General features: G+C 42.9%; 1 protein-coding gene and 1 pseudogene across 1 annotated transcript; one reads left to right on the top strand and one right to left on the bottom strand.

The window, feature by feature from the left end:
• Positions 1 to 1,689: 1,689 nt before the first annotated feature.
• On the bottom strand, positions 1,690 to 10,834 carry LOC135917378 (uncharacterized). The gene is made up of 5 exons (XM_070522772.1): positions 10,676 to 10,834; positions 10,018 to 10,147; positions 9,069 to 9,212; positions 3,062 to 3,369; positions 1,690 to 2,179 (listed from the first exon to the last, which is right to left on the bottom strand). The coding sequence occupies exons 1-5, from the start codon at positions 10,828 to 10,830 to the stop codon at positions 1,786 to 1,788; spliced, it is 1,131 nt and encodes a 376-aa protein (XP_070378873.1). The 5' UTR covers positions 10,831 to 10,834; the 3' UTR covers positions 1,690 to 1,785.
• Positions 10,835 to 17,757: 6,923 nt separating this feature from the next.
• Positions 17,758 to 20,081, top strand: LOC139048713 (uncharacterized; annotated as a pseudogene).
• Positions 20,082 to 20,818: the final 737 nt, after the last annotated feature.

Raw genomic sequence — 20,818 nt, 5'->3', positions numbered from 1 at the left:
ATTTCTGCTCGTCGTACCTTCCAAGTTACGACTCGAGATTTTTTAAGCACGCCACGATGACCCATCAGTAGGACATTTAGGAGTGAGCAGAACATTCGCACGCATCCGCATGAAGTATTACTGGCCAAAGTTATTGACTTCTGTGCAACACTACGTAAGAACCTGCCGGGACTGCCAAAGATGTAAAATACCACCACTCAAGCCAGCAGGTCTCCTACAACCGATACAGCCACCGAAAACTCCATTCGCACAAGTGGGAATGAACTTACTTGGCCCCTATCCCACATCGTCATCAGAAAAGTGTTGGATTGTAGTTGCAACTGACTACCTAACTTGATATGCCGACACAGGGTCTCTTGTCAAGGAATTTTTTTGTCACTGACATAGTACTACGGCATGGCGCTCCTAAAGTTCTCACGGACCGAGGAACCATATTTACTGCCCACTTGACACAGTCCATTATGAAATTGACGCACACCAGTCACCGAAAAACCACCTCATATCATCCCCAGACAAATGGACTGACTGAACGACTTAACAGAACGCTGACTGATATGTTGTCAGTATACATGGACACGGAGCACCGAACATGGGACAGGATACTACCATACGCAACGTTCGCGTACAATACCGCTGTGCAAGAGACGACTCAAATGACACATTTCGAACTCGTTTTTGGCCAGACCGTCACCACGACCTTAGATGCAATGCTACCAGTAGATATGACCTCCGAAATTGACAATGACGTCAGTGACTTCACACAAAGAGCTGAAGAAGCACGGCAGCTGGCGCAACACCGCATTCAGCAGCAACAGCAAACCGACGCGGAGCGATACAACTTGCGACGAAGATACGTAAAGTATGCACCTGGACTCCCGTACGGATGCGCGGCCTATCCGAGAAGCTTCATCGTTATTTTGGCCCGTATAGGATAATTCGCCGAATTAGTCTCTTGAACTACCAAGTTGCTCCAGAAGGTCAAGTAACCTCATCACAACAGCGGCATCGAACAGAAATCGTCCATGTCGTCCGAATGAAGCCGTACTACGACAGGCAATAACTGCTTCGGCCTACAAGCATTGCGAATTCATGACAGTCTAGAAAACGCCACCCTCTGTATGAGCATCGGGACGATGCACTCTTGGAAGGGGGACAATGACAAGATGATTTCAAATTACGCACGCCAGCCGCCTCCTGCGTCCGTCCAGTTGTTTACTGCTACCTGCGAAAGATAGCGGCACAAGAGAAGAGGTGCGGGTCTCTTGTGAAAAGACTGGACGTTCTAGTGAGGCTCTCATTTAGCTGTTTGTAAGGCACAAGTTCGCCAAAGGTAAAGTGATGATAGTACCGTCACTCAACCGTGCGTTACAATATGAAATTGCCCCAGGATTTATGTTTGCATGTGACGGTTCACGGGTGGATAGGGAATGAAGATGAGCATGGGTGCCGATTGTCAATAAACTTGTGTTCTGACTGACGCCATGACTGATTCATCGCATAAGTCGATAGCATCTACCTCAACAGCATCATGAGCACATCTAAGAAGATCGACCTGACCAAGTACACCAAAGATGATGCTTCTGTGGACAAGTGGTTGTGCCTGTTTGAGATGAAAGCAACCAATACTACATAGAGAACATCTCAAAGGTGAGGAATCCTGCTGCTACCTGACAGATTTTGAACATCGAGAACTGATGGGAAGGCATGTGACCTATATTTGAATAAATACATTCAATGAAATTTACTTCCTTACAAGTGGCAAAAGCTGTTGCTCCTGTAGACGCTTTAAAGCAACATCTTTTGACACGCCCGGCTGTTGCCACTGCCAAGCAACTTCCCCAAATGTGCTGCAGAAGTAGGCAGTAAAGATGTTTCTCGCATCTGCTGCCTCTGTGTGGAAATTTCGAGCATGTGTAGAAGCAAGCGAAAAATAATTTGGTTGTGATCCATCCTGAATTGCTCCTCCCACACTTGCCGCCAGTGGCCTGGAATCACATTTCCAAAGCTATCTTCTCTATCGACATATCCATGCCTCTGTGCATTTAACTTCATTATGAAGTTGTGCAGGATGCAGGCTGCTTTGATGATATAATCGACGTTAGTCAGGTGGAGGTTTATTGTGCGTAGGAGCACTCTCCACCTTGCTGCTGTAATCCCAAAGGCATTCTGGGCACACCTTCTGCAAGGCAAACATGCAGGACACTGTCAGCAAATAACAAATTATTGTTAAAGCACTCGGTGCATTAACCATCGGTACATTTAAACTTACAGTAGATAAAATGAATAGCCTTTCTCTTAATTTTTTCAATTTTTCTGTTACGTTTAGTGTATGGGTCCCATATAATAATAGCATATTCTAGCATGCGTCTATTAAAAGTAGCATTGCTAAGTAATTTAACACTGGCAGGTTAATTTCTGAGCTTGTGTCATTAAAACAGGTTTTTCCGAAAACATAAGGGAAAATATTGTTGAGATGTAATTTCCAAGAAGGGGTATTAGTGAATGTTACACCTAGGTATTTGTAGTTTTTAACTTCTTTTAGCGGGACAGAGGCCAGTGTGTACTCTTATTTTAGCAGGTTCTTATGTGTTTTGCAAAGACGGACCGTTCTGCCTTTGTTCAAAGCCGTGCCCCACTCATCACACTATATATTGTAGGTTTAAATCAAGTTCAGTTTGCTAATGCACTGAAAGATATTTCACAAAAAATGCACGCATCTGCAAAGAGTCAAATTTTTTGCATCAGGTGTACAATATCATTAATGTACAATAGAAACAGCAATGGCCATATGTCGGATGTAACGGGGAGATAGCAAGAGTTGTTGCCATCAATTGAAACAAACTGCATGCAACCAGAAAGATAATCTGCTATCCATGCAACAAGAGTATCAGATAAATTAATATTTCTGCGCTTTCGAATAATTAATAAAAGCTCAGAGTGCTAAAAACACGAAGGATGTAGAAAAAGAAACGTACCACACGCTGTGCATACACGTGCAGCATAGGCTTCTTCAACATCATCGCAGTGACCCACAATACTAAAAGTATTTCCCATGCTTTACCTTGCTCTGCTCAGCCCGTAATTGAAGACACTCCTTTCATCAATGAGCTGCTTTGCCGGGAAGGGTCTCATGAAATCCTTGCGTAATTGAAATGCCTCATCCCCAACAAAGGCATAGGGTGCAACAGTTCTTGTACCAGGCAGGCAGCTTGCAGAAGGTGTACCGAGAGTCCCACTGGTCAGTGCCTTCCCGAATCCCGAGCTTTTCAATATTCCTCCATCACTCTGCCGACCTTGAGCACCAACGTCAATGATCGTGTACTGATAATTGCTGTCGACGGCAGCCATCAGCACAATGGAAAAGGTGCTCTGAAATAGGTTATCAGTCACCATATTAGTACACCATCTTTGCAGATGTAATAGAAGCACACATGAAAACCGCACTCAAATGACATTCTTTATGACCTTGGAAATATACATTAAGAACAAATGCATCAATTCTACAGAGTAGTGAGATGCCTCACTTTTAAGCATGAAATACCTACATTTCAAATGAAACAGTTGTGACTGCTCCAAGTCACTCACGACTTGTGAAAAGCAGCATCTGTAGTAATTAAGCAATTGCAATTTGCAGCAATCATCTGCATTTACCTAGAAACCACATGCACATCCGCCACCTTGTGCGAGCAACAATTTGATTTGGGCAAGTTGGTTTATCTTCAATGTATGCTGAAGCAGTGCAATAGGATGCTGACTGTCGCCCAAACCTCATTCAAAGCAGCACCAGTCTTTTATTTTATTTTTATTTATTTATTAATACTGTTAACCCTCATAGAGGGTCATAACAGAGAGGACAATACAATTACATACATCAAATATGTACAGTGCAAATCTACGTAAAGTAGCTCAACACATGTCAATTCACAGTGAATAAGATGTTCGCTTGAATGATGTTCAGCACACTTCTGACCTCTATCAAAGTACTTACAATGAACATCAAGTCGCACATATCACTTGGCACTTCAAAGCAAAATTGGAAACTCCCGTAAATACGCCTCAGCAGCATTTTCAAAGTTGGTGGCATCTTTTAGGCTAACAATAGCGTTTGGCAATTGGTTCCGCATTTCTATTGCATCCGGAAAAAAAGAGTATCGAAATGCATCTGTGTTGGTACGGTACGGCTTTGACATAGTCATGGTTAGTTCGCGGGTTTCTTTTGCCTGGAGCGTGTAGATATTTGAGCTTATCAATCTTAAGTTGACCCTGCATTATTTGATAAAACATCTTCAGCCTATATTTCTTTCTACGTACTTCAAGAAGATCCAAGTTGCAACGTTGTAACATAAGCGTGACCGATTCCTTCCTTCGGTACGTCGAACAAATGAAACGCGCCGCCAGTCTCTGTATCCTTTCCAATTTTCTCTTAAGCGTCACTTGATGGGGACTCCAAACAACGGCTGAATATTGTAGTATTGTCCTAATGAAGGTGGTGTATGCAATAAGCTTTACATTGCGCGATGTATGTTCCAGTTTTTTTCTCAGAAAGTATAAGTTTTGATAGGCAGTCGTGCAGACGTTATCTATATGTTGGTTCCATGTCAAATTTCGTGTTATTGTTACCCCTAGATACTTGAACTGGTGCGCATTCTCCAATAAATGTCCTCCAATGCTATAAAAAAGGAATAGACAGTTTTCTTTTTGGTGATGTGCGTATATGTAGATTTGGGATAATTTATTTCCATTTTCCATTTCCTACACCAATCGTCTAAATTTTGCAAACATTTCTGAATTTTAAGCTGGTCATCAAGCTTAGTAATTGTGGTGTAAATTAAGCAGTCGTCTGCGAAAAGCTTAACCTGAACACCCTCTTCTGCCACGCTACTAATGTCATTAATATAAAGGAGAAACAATAGTGGTCCCAATACTGAGCCTTGGGGCACTCCTGAGAGCACAGCTAATGAGTCTGATACATAACCATCCAGTTTAACTACCTGCGTACGGTTGGTTAAATATGCTTCAATCCATTTTATTATCACTTCATTTATTCCTGCATTACGTAATTTGAAGATTAATTGGACATGAGGTACTTTATCAAAAGCTTTCGCAAAATCCACGCAAACCACATCAACCTGTTGTCTTATATCTACTGCACCCGCAAAGTCATGAATTGTTTCTATTAACTGTGTAACAGTTGATAACCCGGTCCTAAAGCCATGTTGATAAGGATATAGTAAATTGTTCTGATCTAGAAACCTAAGTATGTGTTTTGCTATTATATGTTCGAAGACTTTGCAGGTAACTGAAGTAAGTGACACTGGACGGTAATTTGTTGCCTGTCTTCAATTACTTCCTTTAAATACAGGTATCACGAATGCGGTGCGCCAGTCTTGCGGTAATGAGTGAGTTGTATAAGATTTTCGAAATATGACAGTTAGATAATGTGACATCCATTCTGCGTATCGTTTGAGGAATACTGCAGGTATATTATCGGGTCCGCTCGATTTTTTCGTATCTAATTTGAGTAGCTGCTGAAATATTCCTTGCTGGGTTATTTCAAGGGTCTCCATTGGAACAGTAGGGGGAATATGTAAGGCCTCTTCCAAATTCACATTAGCTTCTGGGGCGTTAAATACAGATAGGAAAAAATGGTTAAGATTGTTTGCTATTTCACCCTTTTCTCTTATAATGTCGCTTCCATCATGAATTTCGTCAATCATTTCTTTCCTGTCGCTAAAATATCGCCAAAATTTTTGAGGTGAGGACCTAAGGAAATCGCTGAGGTTTTTTTCAAAGAATGTTTGTTTAGATTTAGCCAAAGTACGTTTGAGTTCAGCTTTTAAATTGGCCAAGACCACTGGCGACTTGCTCCCTTTACGCCATCTCTTATTTTTCTTTTCATATGAATTATATCAGGTGATCCAAGGACTAGTCTGCTTTGTTTTTTTTAACCCGTGATGGAACATATTTGTCCATGCAATGATTTATAATACATTTGAATTCCTGCCATAATTCGTCTACTGTTTTTAGACCAGCAGTACTCTTGAAACTATCAAATTGAATCTCCAAAAAATCAAGGATCGAAGTGTCATCAGCCCTAGCATAGTCCTTAATTTTTACTGGCACATAGCTCTTTATTTGCCTAGTTGCTCGGATAGGCACATCGAGACAGATCATCCTGTGATCCGATATACCATCTTCTACCGTCACATTGTAATCATTTAGTTTATTTGATAGGAACACCAAGTCTAGTATTGACCTTGAAGTCGGCGTAATTCTGGTATCTTCAAGCACTATTTGTTTCAAATTGTACGCAAACATAGTGTCTAGTATTTTTTCAGCGCTTACTGATTCCACACCACAATACGAAAAATTTTTCCAATTTATGTGTGGTAAGTTAAAATCTCCAGTCATTACCAACCTAGTGTTCCCATTTACATGAAAATATAAAAACTTGTTCAGGTTTTCGAGAAACTCAGGGGAGCTTGAGGGTGGCCGATATACAAGTCCGATAAGGAAAACAGTACTTTTACAAGTTATTTTACACCAGAGAGTTTCTGGTACTTCACAATCAATCAACGAAGCATTCAGAGAATTTTTAACTATTATACACACCCCACCTCCACGTGAGTCTCTGTCTTTTCTGAATATGTTGTAACCGGGAGGAACAGTGCAATCATTCGGTACATTTTCATGCAACCATGTTTCAGTTATAGTGGTTATGTGAGGATCATGCAAAAGCAATAAATACTCAAGATGCGTAGTCTTATTTACTATACTGCGCGCATTAAATGAGAGCAATCTTATCTATTTTTTTGGTGTCTCAAATGAGGTGCATGAGCTATCAGATCCATTTGACTTAGTTGATACAACGCGCTCACTTCGCTTCATTTGATCAGTATCACGTTTGCTCGAGTGCAAGTAACGCTTGTCTTTGACGTCATCCCATGCGTATAACTGATCGTTTATCCGAAGTTTATCGTGCACAAGAACTACTTTTGCACCTGCGTCCCTGTCCAAGGCAGCACTATCCCATAATTTCTTTCGGATCTGCACTGTTTCCTTCGCATAGTCATTGCTTATCCTGATTGAAGTTCCCTTTAGCTTTGCGCCGCTTTTGAGGACGGTATCCTTTTCCTTGTAGTCATAAAATTTCAAGATCACAGGCCTTGGTCTATCAGGATTTACTTTGTCAATCCGGTGAATTCTTTCCACTGTAGAGACTTCTATGCCAAGAACTTTAGAAAAAATATCATTTACAACGCGTTCTTTTAACACATGTGCAGACTCGTTGGTGCTTTCAGTAAGACTGAACACCATAAGATTATTTCGTCTGCTTCTATTTTCATAATCGATTAATTTTTCAGATTGTTTTCGTACGGTGGTCTCCAATTTATCGATTCTATTTTTCATTTCGTCGAACATGGCTAGTACACTTTGCATCTTATCAGTTTTAGCATTCACTTCAGCAATTTCTTTCCTAATATCATCTATCTTGCGATCCAGTGCATTTTGATTTTGAAGAATTTCCTGCAAGATTTCAGCATTTCTTGGGCCTGGATTTTCCTCAACATCCCCGGCCATTAGCAGCAGCAACAGTATTGACCAGCAATCCACCAAAATAGCACAACATCTACGAGGGCATGGCAGGACTAACAAGCATCTATTATCACTACGATACGTAGAGCAGTAACTAACCTGCAATAGCAGCAACGGCGTTTTAGGCATCATGCTTGTCAGCCAAGTGCCATGCCCTCTGAAGGCGATGTTCTCGCGTTGTCCCTTTTGTAGACTGGTCGCTGGTGACGTCACACCCGTGGCAGCGAGTCCGGAAAATGCGCACTCCAAGCTTGCATTTCTGCAAAGTTGCGCATCGACGATGAAAACGAGGCATCCGTCGTCCCTGTCCGACCTTCCGACGAGAAACCACGGCAGCATCTGCAATAGCAGCAACGGCGTTTTAGGCATCATGCTTGTCAGCCAAGTGCCATGCCCTCTGAAGGCGATGTTCTCGCGTTGTCCCTTTTGTAGACTGGTCGCTGGTGACGTCACACCCGTGGCAGCGAGTCCGGAAAATGCGCACTCCAAGCTTGCACTTCTGCAAAGTTGCGCATCGACGATGAAAACGAGGCATCCGTCGTCCCTGTCCGACATTCCGACGAGAAACCACGGCAGCATCTGCAATAGCAGCAACGGCGTTTTAGGCATCATGCTTGTCAGCCAAGTGCCATGCCCTCTATCTATAGATCTCTATCTATTATCTATAGAATAGCAAGAATCACCCGGATTGACAGCACGCACGGGAGAGGGGGGAGAGCGGCATCACACATACACGTATTTAGCCAAAGAAATGTCTCTTCGAATGATACGCTTTTGCTATTGTTATGCAGTACACCTTTACAATTTTTCTCCTATTGGTCTTTGCATTTTCAGGAACCTGGTACTACGAAAGAGTGCAGTGCATGCACGTTTCTTACTATTGGCAGCTAGATGGCTACTATACCAATTTTTAACATTGTTATAGTGATCTCTCGCTCTATCATAGACCATTGCCCATTCTGTCCAATGTATACATTTCTGCAGCGTCAACGAATTTCATGGACGACATCAGAAGTACACATGGTGAATTTGGTATTGCGACTAGCAGAACATTGCGGCCATATTCGATGTTTATATTAGAGTCCACAATTTTGAAATTTTGCACTGAGCAGAGAACAGTAGGTTTATTTGATGTCTGCTGGCTTATGTCAACTCAGTATTCGAAGGGGACATAACACTGCCAAAGTAAGGTAAGGTAAGCAGACATTGCCAACATAAGCAGATATTCTCTGCAGTGGAGAAGACAATAGCTGATAAACAGAGAGCATTAATGTGCACATAAAACAAAGTGAAACATAAAATATAGTGAATATGTATATACAACAAAAGAATGCCACAACCAAGAAAGTGATTTGCTGGAATAATTTCACATCTTGTGTAACTGATCAGATGTACGGTTTACTGATGTACTCTTTAATATGTGACAGATGGCAAAAATTGTGTGCTTAAATGTGCCTAGTGAGCAAGCTTACCTTGTAGTTGAAATATAGGCTGCCGGAATTGGGAGGTGCAGTGATGGCGACATGCTTGCCATCCACAGCTCCCAAACAGTTGGGAAACTGCCACTGGGAGGCAAAGCCTTGGGCAATTTCTGTCCAGTCTGCCTCAGAGGGCACCTGAATTTATTAAAATGTTTTTCAGAAGCCATTACACAGGCAGCGCATATGATTACAGTGCAGGGCTTAATACAACTAGATGGTTTTTATTGATGCAGTATATACTATGCTCAACACTGACAAGACTAATAATATTATGGTGAAGTATAGAAGTAGTATCCACTAAGTGTACTGGTGTAGATTGTTAAAGAATAGGTTTAGTGTGCTAGGCTGTGCTAAAGAATCTTAAGTTAGGGTGACAATATTACAAATCATTTTGTACTCAGAACTGCACATTGATTTAAATGAAAGAATGGCTGTTTGGCCAGGACACCCCTTAATGGTTTCAAAATAAGTGTACATGAGTGCCTGTATCACAATTAACATTTCATGCTCATTACTCTGCCACCCTGTGCTGAAGAACAGCTGTTTCAAACAAGCAAGATGAATACATGTCACATGCCTCCTTTATGCACGGCCATCACTGCTCAATGAAACAAGTACAAAAGTGCAAGCAGTGGTAAAAGGCAGTTACATTATGTATGCCTGCATTTAACATGCAAAAAGGTATGTCAGCATATTGTGAAATATGCCGAACAGCATGGAATTAAAATAAGATCACCCGCACTAACACAATCATCAGCAGAATGATACTTTCAGAAAGGGAACTGCAAGGACTAATGCAGCACATACATCAAGGCAAATAAGCTAATAATATCATAGGCACACAAATAAGGTCAGTCGAAAGCCATCCTGCATGTGTAAATGCCAAATAATGATTGGCAAATGAACTCAAAATCCTTTCATGTTATTATCTCCTCCCTACCTTCATGAAGTGATCTTTTAGTCGCGCCCAAATTCTTCGACAGCATGAATGAATGCATAGCCTAGCCGTCTCTATGCCCACTCTATAAACCAGTGCCACGTCCTTAATTTCCTGGCCAGATGCAAGGTAGCTGAAACAAAAGATGGAAGGCCAGTAAATGTATGCATGGTTATCTACAGGTTTATTAGCAATACTATTACCATTATTTGACAGTAATGATAATGTCAGGGATGAAGTACTCGTTACACAGATGCTCCGACAGCTTGGGAGTTCCTGTTTATTACTCATAATCTTTAATAAGATACTAAGCACATGTTTCATTGCATTAATTGATGTTGCATAAATAGGAAGTTATAGTACACAGACATCAGTTAACCACCAATCAACAAATGCAAATCTGACAGCTTACTGAAAGATGGTAATGATTTTTGCAACACCTTGGCTTGTTGTACAGGAAATCAAGTTGTACCAGTAGGTTATTTATAGGCAGTGATAGAGCCACTCAAATTACCAGAGCAGTGCAAACTACACACGTAGCTTGGCTCTTTACCTACAGCAAAATGTACTTGTAAAACTGACTTACACGTCCTATCACCAGCTTCCTTCTCATTATTCTAGTGTTCCAAATTAAATGCAAATAAACTGAACTTATACCAACCTTAAGGTTATTGCAAGCCGTTCACCAGGTTCAAGTGGCTCCCTCACAACATACTTGCGTTTCAGGTCCTCAGCCACAAATGAAAGTAATGTGTCGAACATTTCTGGGGTCATTCTATAGAACTTTAAAAAAAATTCATGGTCCCCCTCTCTCATCCGACGCATCTGTAAGTAAAAAATATATGGTGATTAATGCAATGGTGATTAATGAAAGTTTACAAGCTATGGAAAACTGCCAGAAGTAGTTCATGCACATGCCCAATGCGAGTCGTTGACACAAAAATGTAATGAGGACAAAGACAATGCTTGATGTTTGTTGAGGGAAGAATGGTTGGGAGAGGTTACGAAAAGTGAGGCACATACCGTGTCGCCCAGGAATGGGGTAGGTTAAATAAAGGAGAAGCAAAGCAGGCAATGTAAAACATGCGCAACTGTTTTGCTAGAAATGTGCTCAATTATGGTGCTTCTATGTTGTGAAGTTTTATTTCAAAACATATTATACTTGCAACGTACAGTGTCACAAATTAAATTTTATGCTGATCATTCATGCTTTGAACGCTAGTAAAGCAGAAATATTTGCTCAGATACTTTTTGACAATTGCTACGTAAAACTTCAAAGAAGCACCTGAATAAGCGGGAATCCAAGTAATAAATTGATATTTTCAGTATATGCACAAAAAGTAAAAATCTGAAAAATCTGAAATGCACAAAATATGCCCCTTGCTCATAGTTCTCCACTTTTGCAAGTTAAACCATGGGGGAAAAAAGTTGTATTAGGTGGCGCGAATATCAGCCATAGTGAACGAAGTACATGTTTTGCGGGAAAAGCTGTTTCTTTGCAGGCCTGAAAAGGGGCAAGCACCTCTGGTGCAGGGAGCAGTTGCCTAGTCTCTCGAAGCAATGGTTCGCAGATTTGGGAGCTTGCACAAGCCTCCTCGTATTTGATTATTGTGTTCAATCAGCTTTTTTGTGCACAACTTGGTCTAATCATGCCCCAAGAACTAGTGCTGGAGCCTTCACATTCTGTGTACAGCAATAGTACTGTTCTGTACAGTTATGTACAAGGTTGCACAGTATTGTACAGTAATAAATTAGGGCATCTGCACGGCTAATTTTCTGAAAGTAAGAAATTACACGGCTAGTAAAGCTGCCAAAGGTCGATCTGAAATGGACTCGGTGCTCTTGTGCGACGAAATACTTGACACAATGGGAAGGATTGCCCATACTAAGTTTAACATAAGCTGTTGAAATGTTGATGGTTAAAAGCAGTCCACAGGGGCAAAAATAAAATAGCTCTTCATATTAGGCTAACACAATAATCAAAACAATCCCCTGCTCAGCATGTACTGCTTGCGACATTGTTAAAAGTTGCGTAAGCATCTGCGCCGAAAAATTAGACAGCCTGACAGAAGCTTGTGTGTATTCCCTGCTGCTGTAATTTAAAAATTATGTTGCATAGCGGATTAAAGCGCTAATTTGGTGTTGGTTGTTTGTGGGAGTGCTAGGAGCAGTAAAAGGCTAGCTTTGACGATGCCCCCTGTCGAAGCTTTTTTTCTGACTCCTCAGTCTACTGAACGCTGTCAAATCTGATCAATAGTTAAAGCGCAGTCATCACTTCATGGGTTGCACGACATTGCTCATGGAACATTTCTAATGGCAATGTTTAACAGCGTTTTGAAAAACTGTCAATCAAGTTGATCAATTTCTCTCTAATGAAAGAGATAAGATATCTGTGCACTTTAAGAATACCTATGAGCCGACGTTATACTTACATGTTTTATGTACAACTGTGTCTAGTTGCTTAGTCTTTGAAAACATAGAACACTACCCCCATGGTCACTATTCAGTGCTACAAAAACCAGAGCAACTACTTGCACATTTTTTAAGAATGGAGTAACCCAAATTGACAAAATCAAGTAAGTTGTTCAGCGTTAAGCCTTGTCGCAATAGGACGCCTGTGTTTTACAGATGCTTTCGAGGCTATATTAAATGCAGAAGCATTATGTTGTGATATAGTGTTTATTACACACAACGATGGTTTGCTCACTGGCGCTACTTTGCTGGTCAACATGCACTGGTATAAGATTCAGTGCGAAGATATAGATCCACAAATATGTCCTGCGAAATAATGAGAAACCGAGCACAATTCTTTTGTTTAAAAAGACGCGTACACAAACACGCACATGCTTTTAGCGGCACTCAGTGACAGTAAATACGCAAAGTCGCGAACATGAATGCACCAATCTTGGAGAAAGCCAGAAAAAGAATTACTTAACCTACAACAAGCGGCCCATTTCCGCACTTGGCATCGCGAACAATGCGCTTCTGTACAGTATACATTTGCCACTTCATATAGCTATTTCACTCGAACACTCTTGTGTCGAAAGCTGGGCCATAAACAAGATAAACTGAGCCCGACGAATAGACCTCAAACAGTATTTACAAGTGCGCAGGAGTTGGCACAACCACAGAGTCGTTGAAAGACACGGTAGTAGCACGTTTTAGAACAATTATTACGGGAAGCAAAACAGCAAATGGGACTCACCGCCGTGTAATAAAGCCCTTCTTCCTTTTGGTGCATGAACACGGGTCGCACCCACCAGCGCCGGCGTCGTCGCTCTTGCCGTCTCAAAATGATGAGAAGCAGCAGCTTCTTTTTTAGCAGCGAAAGCTGCTGCCTTTTTTCCATGATGTGGCGTATGGCGTCTAGCAATAAAAAGCACCTACTTCCCCCTCTATCATAGAATAAAGAACCCTCGATGCTCAGCTACGCACGCCGACGCGCCGACCGCTCGTGATGTTCACGCCGATATTGCTGCCAGTTTTCTGAAGCTTAGCCTTGTGTAATTTTTCTACACTGCCCTAAATATTTTATTTAGCGTAAAACTATGCAAAAGGCATAAATATTGCATTGAAGAATACTTATGACAGCTCTTTTCATTGACATTACACAATTAGCTTAGGAGGTTTCTGGTAAAATAAATCTGGTCACATTGTGCTACGCTGCGCAGGCGCTGGTCCGCGTGCCGCTCGTGTGGCTGGACGCCCTCTCTGGCGCCGTTCATGCGACCACGCCGGGATACGCAACGCCAAAAAACGCTGGTAGAAACGCTGAATGTGGGGCGGCCTTTAAGCACGAAGTCAGCGCCTAAGCGGTGCTGTGACAACAACGCACACCAGCAAGCTTTAGTTTTTTTGCATGTGCGAGCCAAAGAGACTGAATTGCCACTGTACAATGATCAAAATACGCGCATGCGACTGACCGACCGACAGCGCGGTGCAGCCAAGGTAAAATATACCTGGTAGCGAAGCTTCCATAGGAACCCATACGTTCAAAACATGGCGGTCCATCGCCGGTTCATGGGGCTTAGCGCCACCTGTATGTGGTGGGAACACTTCCGGCGGAAGAAAAAATAACGTGACGCCATGTCCGTTAAAAGCAGAAGTGACGTCATTTTGTTTTCGAAGGCGCGAAATTTGTTTAGTTGCTTCTCCTTTAGAGTTATATATTCAAATGCCCCGCCATTGGATTTGATGGGCGTTTCGAGCTTTCAGCGTGTAAAGCGATGCAGGAAAAGGCCAGCCGTACGGTTGTCGAAATCGCATTCCTGCACAGAACATACTTTCTATGGAGGCCGACGAAAGTTTTAGGCGTAGAGTGCTGATCCTATTGTCGGATGCCAAGCCCGTCGGTCAGCGCAGTCGCACGAAAACAACTACACAATTATCTGGCGGTCGTAAGTCACTACTTTTGACTGAACAGATTAAGAAGAAATGAAGCTACCCGCGTCACCAAATTCAGACAAACTTCGACAAGCAAGAAAGCACAAATTGTGAGGGGAGCGTATTTCAACAGGTGATACGAGTGCGCCTTTCTGCCCATTTCAAGACGTGCATCGCACTGCGAGTGATAGTGGCGTCAACGCCCCCTGTAGCGATGGGCGCTGAAACGAAATGCATTTATTAATAATACTAAAATTAAACGTATTTTCTTAACTCATCACGAATATATAAAACTGACTAGGAATTTTATTTTCGTAGAATGAATGTAACGGTGTCTCGTTTGAATTAGAAAATGCGTTTTTAATTCCCAATGTTTGTTCCCTCCAAACATAGTCGCGCTTCAATCGCTGCTCCCATAACCCCCCATGCTGATGTCGGTGACAATCTGTACTGAACCGCTTTTCGCCCGAAGCTTCGCGACCTATTTGAATCGACCTTGGTGCAGCCGCGGAAGACGAATGCAGACGAACCCGACGTGACTAGCGCCACCACTCGGCATTCAGTAGCGTAACAAACCGAGGTGCGCCGACGGCCGCGGAGGGTGCATTCGGCAGGCACAGAAAAAATAGAGTGTCTAGACAGACGTGCTGACGACTGTACCACGGTGGAAGACAGGCTCGGTGAGAGAACGGAGCGCTGTCAGCGCTCTGTGGTATCCTTCCATCGTGACCCGTACGGCCGCATCACTTGGACGTGAGGCACTTCTATCAACCATTTCACGTGCGACATGTCTCACACCGATTGTGCAAACACGAGAAAATGACGCAGGTCGCAATGCGACGCCGTGCATCCACCGCTGAGCTGCGTGCGCTTGCTTGCAGAAAAGCAAAACACAAGGAGAAAGAAATTCAACAGGAGCGGACACTTTTCAAAAACTAGCAACAGGAAACACGTCACGCTTAAGTTCAACTCCATCCGTGAGTTGACGCGAGCATCAGAAAAAAAAAGAATGTGAAATAAACTACCAGACAACGCTTCATTTTTTTCTATTCTTTCCCACTAAAAGTGAAAAGATTTGCGTGTAAATGAACTTATACTTTGCAACTCATTTTTGTTGTGCTGCCTAGCAACAAGCTAGCGGCACATCAGGCGCGCGTGCATACGTCATGCGCCAGACAAGCGAATCCGGCTGCGCATGTAAAGCTCGCGTGCTCGGCGACCCGTCTGTTTAGGATGTAGCCTGTTTTTTGGGTTCCCGGCGTTCTCTTGTGTTCCGTCTGCATTTCGACACGGCACCGCTGCACTACTGGACGATAGGAAGGTGAGGAATATTGTTTGACAGTCTGCGACGCACTTCAAGCACATTTAGGCTTACTGCACAAAACTGAACCTGTATAGTGACGCAGTTATCGAAAACCAGCTCCGCAGTCCAAGCCTAGTTAATTTCAGTTAATTACTCGTACTGGGAGATGTTTGCGACGCTTTCTATGAGCCCAAGCATAATTATAACTTATTTCGGTAGTTTTTGGGCACGCTCGCCGCACCTGGCTTTCTGACGAAAAGCACCTTGGCCGTGTGACGCAGTTTCGCGTGTACTGAATCTTACTGGGACAAGTGTTTTGGTGCTTTCTCTGACCCTAGACATTATTGTAACTAATTTCACTACTTTTTGGGGTACTTTTCCAGCACAGTGGCTGCGCTCGGCGAAGTGGCGCAGTTAGCGAAAAGCAGCTCGGCTGTGTGCCGCAGTTAGGCTACGTTCACACTTGAGAAGCGGCACGCGGGCAGAAAAGCCAAAGCGGCCGGAAAACATTTTCCGCGCATGTACAAGAGGTTCACATTTGTTTAGCCACTGCAGCGGAAACCACTGCCGCTTTCGCCCATATCCATCTAGTTTGCATACATTTGTCCGCGTGGTGTCCGGTGGCGCTGTTCATTACACTGTTTCAAGATACACGTTCATTCATTTTATTTATTCAAAAGAACCTTAAAGGCCCTATGGAAGGGCATAAAGTAAGGGGGGCACATTAAACAGTAAAAGGTATAAAAAGTACAAATTTCCAATAGGAACAGTGCTATCAAAAGATTACCATGTTACACAATATTGAAGGCACTAGGAATACAAAGCAATATATGAAGGCACACGAACACTTGTTACTGTTAACAGAGCAAAGGAATACCGTTTATGAAAATGATATACAACATGGCAAAAAATGCACGATAACATACACTAGATTGGTCACTCGTGAACGGTATTAGATGGGAAAAGCATGAGTAACTGAGAGCGGAACGTGTCGGGATTAGATATGGAGGCCATGTTATCAGGGAGGTCATTCCAGAGACGGATGGCACGTGGTAGTGCCGATGAAATAAATGCATTTGTTTCACCGTATATGCGCATGAAACTGAACTGATTATGTAATCTCCGTGAAAAAGAGTGGGGTATTTGCAGTTGCAACCGGGTTCGTTTATTAGTGTAGATATATTTGTGGAATAAGCACAGAAGAGCGATGTTGCGGCGGATATCTAATGGCGGCAACGGTAGGTCTAGTTTAATTTTTGTAATGCTCGAGTTTATAATGTAGTTACGCGATATGAACCGGGCTGCTCTGTTTTGTATCATTTCCGTCATATTTATTAGGTAATTTTGATGAGGGGACCAAATTGGGGAGGTGAATTCTAACTGTGGCAAAATGAATGTTTGGAAAGCGAGTTTTCGAATGTTTGGCGGGGCATTTCGCAAATTGCGTCGTAGATAGCCCAGAGAACGTGATGCTTTGGCGCATGTAGAAGTGATGTGTGGGGCCCATGAAAGATTCTTTGTAAGAACAATTGACCCATAACCCATAACTTGTAAGAACATTGACCCATAACTTACTGAAAGCCATCATTTCCCGCAACTGCGCGTGTCGTTATTAACTTTCGTCTACCAAGGAAGATAAACAACACATAGTTTCGATGGTTTTAGCTAGTTGCCTTTCCTAAAAGAGTATTGCTATGTGCACTGCGGACCTTGTGGCGCCATCTAGGAAGAGCCTAGTGAAACAAGTTTGTCACGTGGCAACATGTTGGTGAAGTCATGATATACGGCTCGCAGCCGAACTCGTTCGGACCGCGGTTGCCGCGGTGGTGCTCGAAAGCACGCATCTGCTGTCACCTACCACGTGTGCGAAAATATTGCTTTTGCGCGCTGGTGGTCGAAATTAGAGTTTTAGTATAGCGTAAAACGCTTGCGTTAGCGTTGGCGTGCGACGCAACGCTAACGCAAAGAAAGACTGCACTGCGCGGCACAAGGCAGTGTTTTAGAATAGCGGAACGGAGCAAAACGCTAACGCAAACATACGGCGCCATCTAGACGTAAAAACACAAAGTACTGGAAAGCCAAATCCACACAAAATGTCGAGCTGATCCAAAGCCTCAATCGCTGCGTTAATAACGCATGTATGTCTGTGGTTTCAGTGTTATATTGAGGGTCGCGTAACACCGATTATTCTTAGCATGCCGCGATCGAGTGTTCTGTGGGACCCATATTACCTGTCCTGTTTAAGTTGGGATGATATAGGTACCCTCCTGCTTCGGGAACGAGAGCGACCGCGCAGGTTGTACGTGTCCTCAAGAAGCGGCCTGCTCAACATCGAGGCCACTCCGGAAAGTACGTTTCGCCGGCAATTTCGCTTCCGGAAAGCGGATTTCCCACTTCTCAGTGCCCTGCAGATACCGGAACATGTGACGAGCGCTCAGGGAGTGCGCGTCTCGGGCTACGAAGCGCTGTGCATGTTTCTGCGAAGGCTGGCGTATCCAAACAGGTTATGTGATCTCCAGGAATACTTTGCGAGGCATTATTCCGTGATTTTCAAGTGTCACAAACAAAGTAATGCTCTATGTAGAAAGCAAGTTTGGCCTTCTCCTGGATGAACTCACCGGTCATCAGTGGTTGACGCACGAGAACTTGGAAGCAATGAGCGAGGAAAGCGTTCCTCGTTTGAATGCGATATTGTTTTCAGCAACGCGTGCTCCATCCATGGTGCCGCAAAATTTATCTCATCTACGTAATGTTCAGTTATCTCAGCCGATTTGTTTCTTTTCTGCAGCGTCACCGTTTGTTCTTTCGTTTACAGGCGGTTCATCGTAAAGGTACGCCTTTGAAGAATTGCTGGGCCTTCATAAACGGAACGGTGCGGCCCATTTGCAGACCGTCACAAGATCAGCGCATTTATTTTTCTGGGCACAAGCGGGTACATGCCTTAAAGTACCAATCGTTAATGTGTCCAAACGGCTTGATATGCGAGCTGGATGGGCCGTACCCCGGGAGCAGGCATGATGCTGGTACGTTATCGAGTGTTCGTATATCTATTAGTAAGTCAAGATGTGAATATATGTTTACGATGTGGCAACCCTATAAGGATACTAACCAGATATTACAAAGAATTAAGAACGCAGTTAAAGTGTGCATTGAAATTTATATTCAAGTTCATATTGGCTTGTGAGCTTTACGGGAATGGTTCCTGTATTTTTATTGGCCCTTAAGCACCACTAGCCGAACTTATTTGTGTGTGGTCTAATCGAAGCTCTTCCTTTGACTTATGTTCCTCGTTATGTAAAAGAAAAAATGTGTGCAACTCATTTTACCTGTGCTTAACATGTTTGCATAGTTGTCTAATATGCACAAGGTAAGGTAAGCAGGTACCAGGGTGTAGTACCTAAATGAAATAAGTTTGCCTACATGCAATACTTTTTTTCTGGGACCTTTTGTTAGTACCATATGATCTCCGTTATGAAGTGCACAGACCGGTTTTCAGTTGCTTCTCTGGCACAGATCTTGTACTTGCGTTTCATCGCAATAAACTTGTTTATTTCAATGTTTATCCGCGTGTTTAATTTCTGCTGCTATGCTTGTTTTCATGCCTCATGTGCAGGGATCCTCCGGGAGAGCGGGCTCTATGAAAAGCTTGAACAGCTGAATGGAGACAACCACCAATTTGTCTTGTATGGCGACCCTGCCTATCCACTCCGTCAGCCACTTATGGGACCATATGGGGGGGCGGCAAGGCTAACAAAACAACAGCAGGATTTTAATATTGCTATGAGCAGCGTCAGACAGTCAGTTGAATGGGGGTTTGGGAAGATCATCTCTGAATTTGCCTTTCTAGATTTAAAAAAAAACAGAAAATACTACTTCAGTCCATACCTCGTACGCACAGAGTGGCCGTCCTACTCATCATTTGCCACGCTTGTCTGTATGGTAACCAGGTGTCTTCATATTTTGACCTTCAGCCTCCTTGTCTTCTGGATTACCTGAAGCCTGCCACGCAATAGTCAGTGGAACAAATTGCATATGTTTAAGTTTAAATGCATAAGTTTAGCGTTGTAGTGTGTATATAGTAATTTCAAAACTGTTTCATGAGACGTGCAAGTGCCTCCAACAACACACTTTTTTAAAGAATAAAGCAACAGTACACACTTGTTTCTTTTGGTGATGTTTATTGCAAAGAAACTTTGCTTGCAAGCGTGTCAACAACTCGCAACAAGGCTTGCTGATTTGAGCTGAGGATTTCATTCAGTTGCTCCCATTGCTTCAGCTCTCGTTCCGCAGCTCCATTTCTCTCTCACGGAGCTTACACTCCTTCTCCGTCTTACTCTGTCGGAACTCATATTTTCTCTCCGATTTTCGGTCCTTCATCTGTAATTCCTCTCTCCTCAAAGCTATTTTTTGAAGCTCCACCTCTATAGCTTTTTTTTTTAATTGCCTCTCATGGAACCACCTTTTTTCTAGGAACTCATGGTCCGCATTGCCAGCTGCAGTGTTGGTCCTCTTCCGTCCTGCATTGAACATTTTGGTTAGTGTTAACGTAATGGAGTAATACCACTACGTTTTCACAATCAGTTTTCAGTGTAGCCTGTACATAATTCATTTTTCACATCACACGTCCAACGTTGGTAGGCATGTGGCACTACCGTCTTCGATATTTGCATTTATAAAAATGATTTGGAATAAGTGTAACGCCGCATGCCTGTACTCGGATGATGCCAGCAGTTGAGAGATAGCACATTAGACTTTGTCAAGCAGGAACGTAAACTAAGTTTTGAAGTACAAAAGCCAAATTACAAGATTCAGATAAGGTCTGTTTTGACCGTAAATTGTCATTTTCGTCATTGTCTCGACTCTTAAAAAATGCAGCATGTCACGTGCTGAATAATACTCACTGCTACCACCCTGGTTCCTAGCTGTGCGGCCTGTGTCGTCCTTCTGTGTTGTGGATGGACCGCTGATGCCGCCAGGGCCTGCTTGTGGGCTGGCATCGCATGGTGGCAGATCTGGAATGTTTGTATACATTTCTTCTAAAAGATCCTGGGCCGTTTCGCCTGCCTCCTCGACACTTAAAGAAGGAGTCCCAAGTTCTGCAACAAAAAGTTACACATG

Source organism: Dermacentor albipictus, chromosome 8, assembly GCF_038994185.2.
Source record: "Dermacentor albipictus isolate Rhodes 1998 colony chromosome 8, USDA_Dalb.pri_finalv2, whole genome shotgun sequence".
NCBI lineage: Eukaryota > Metazoa > Arthropoda > Arachnida > Ixodida > Ixodidae > Dermacentor > Dermacentor albipictus.
Note: the sequence above shows the minus strand (reverse complement) of the source record. Positions and strands in the feature narration are given on the sequence as shown.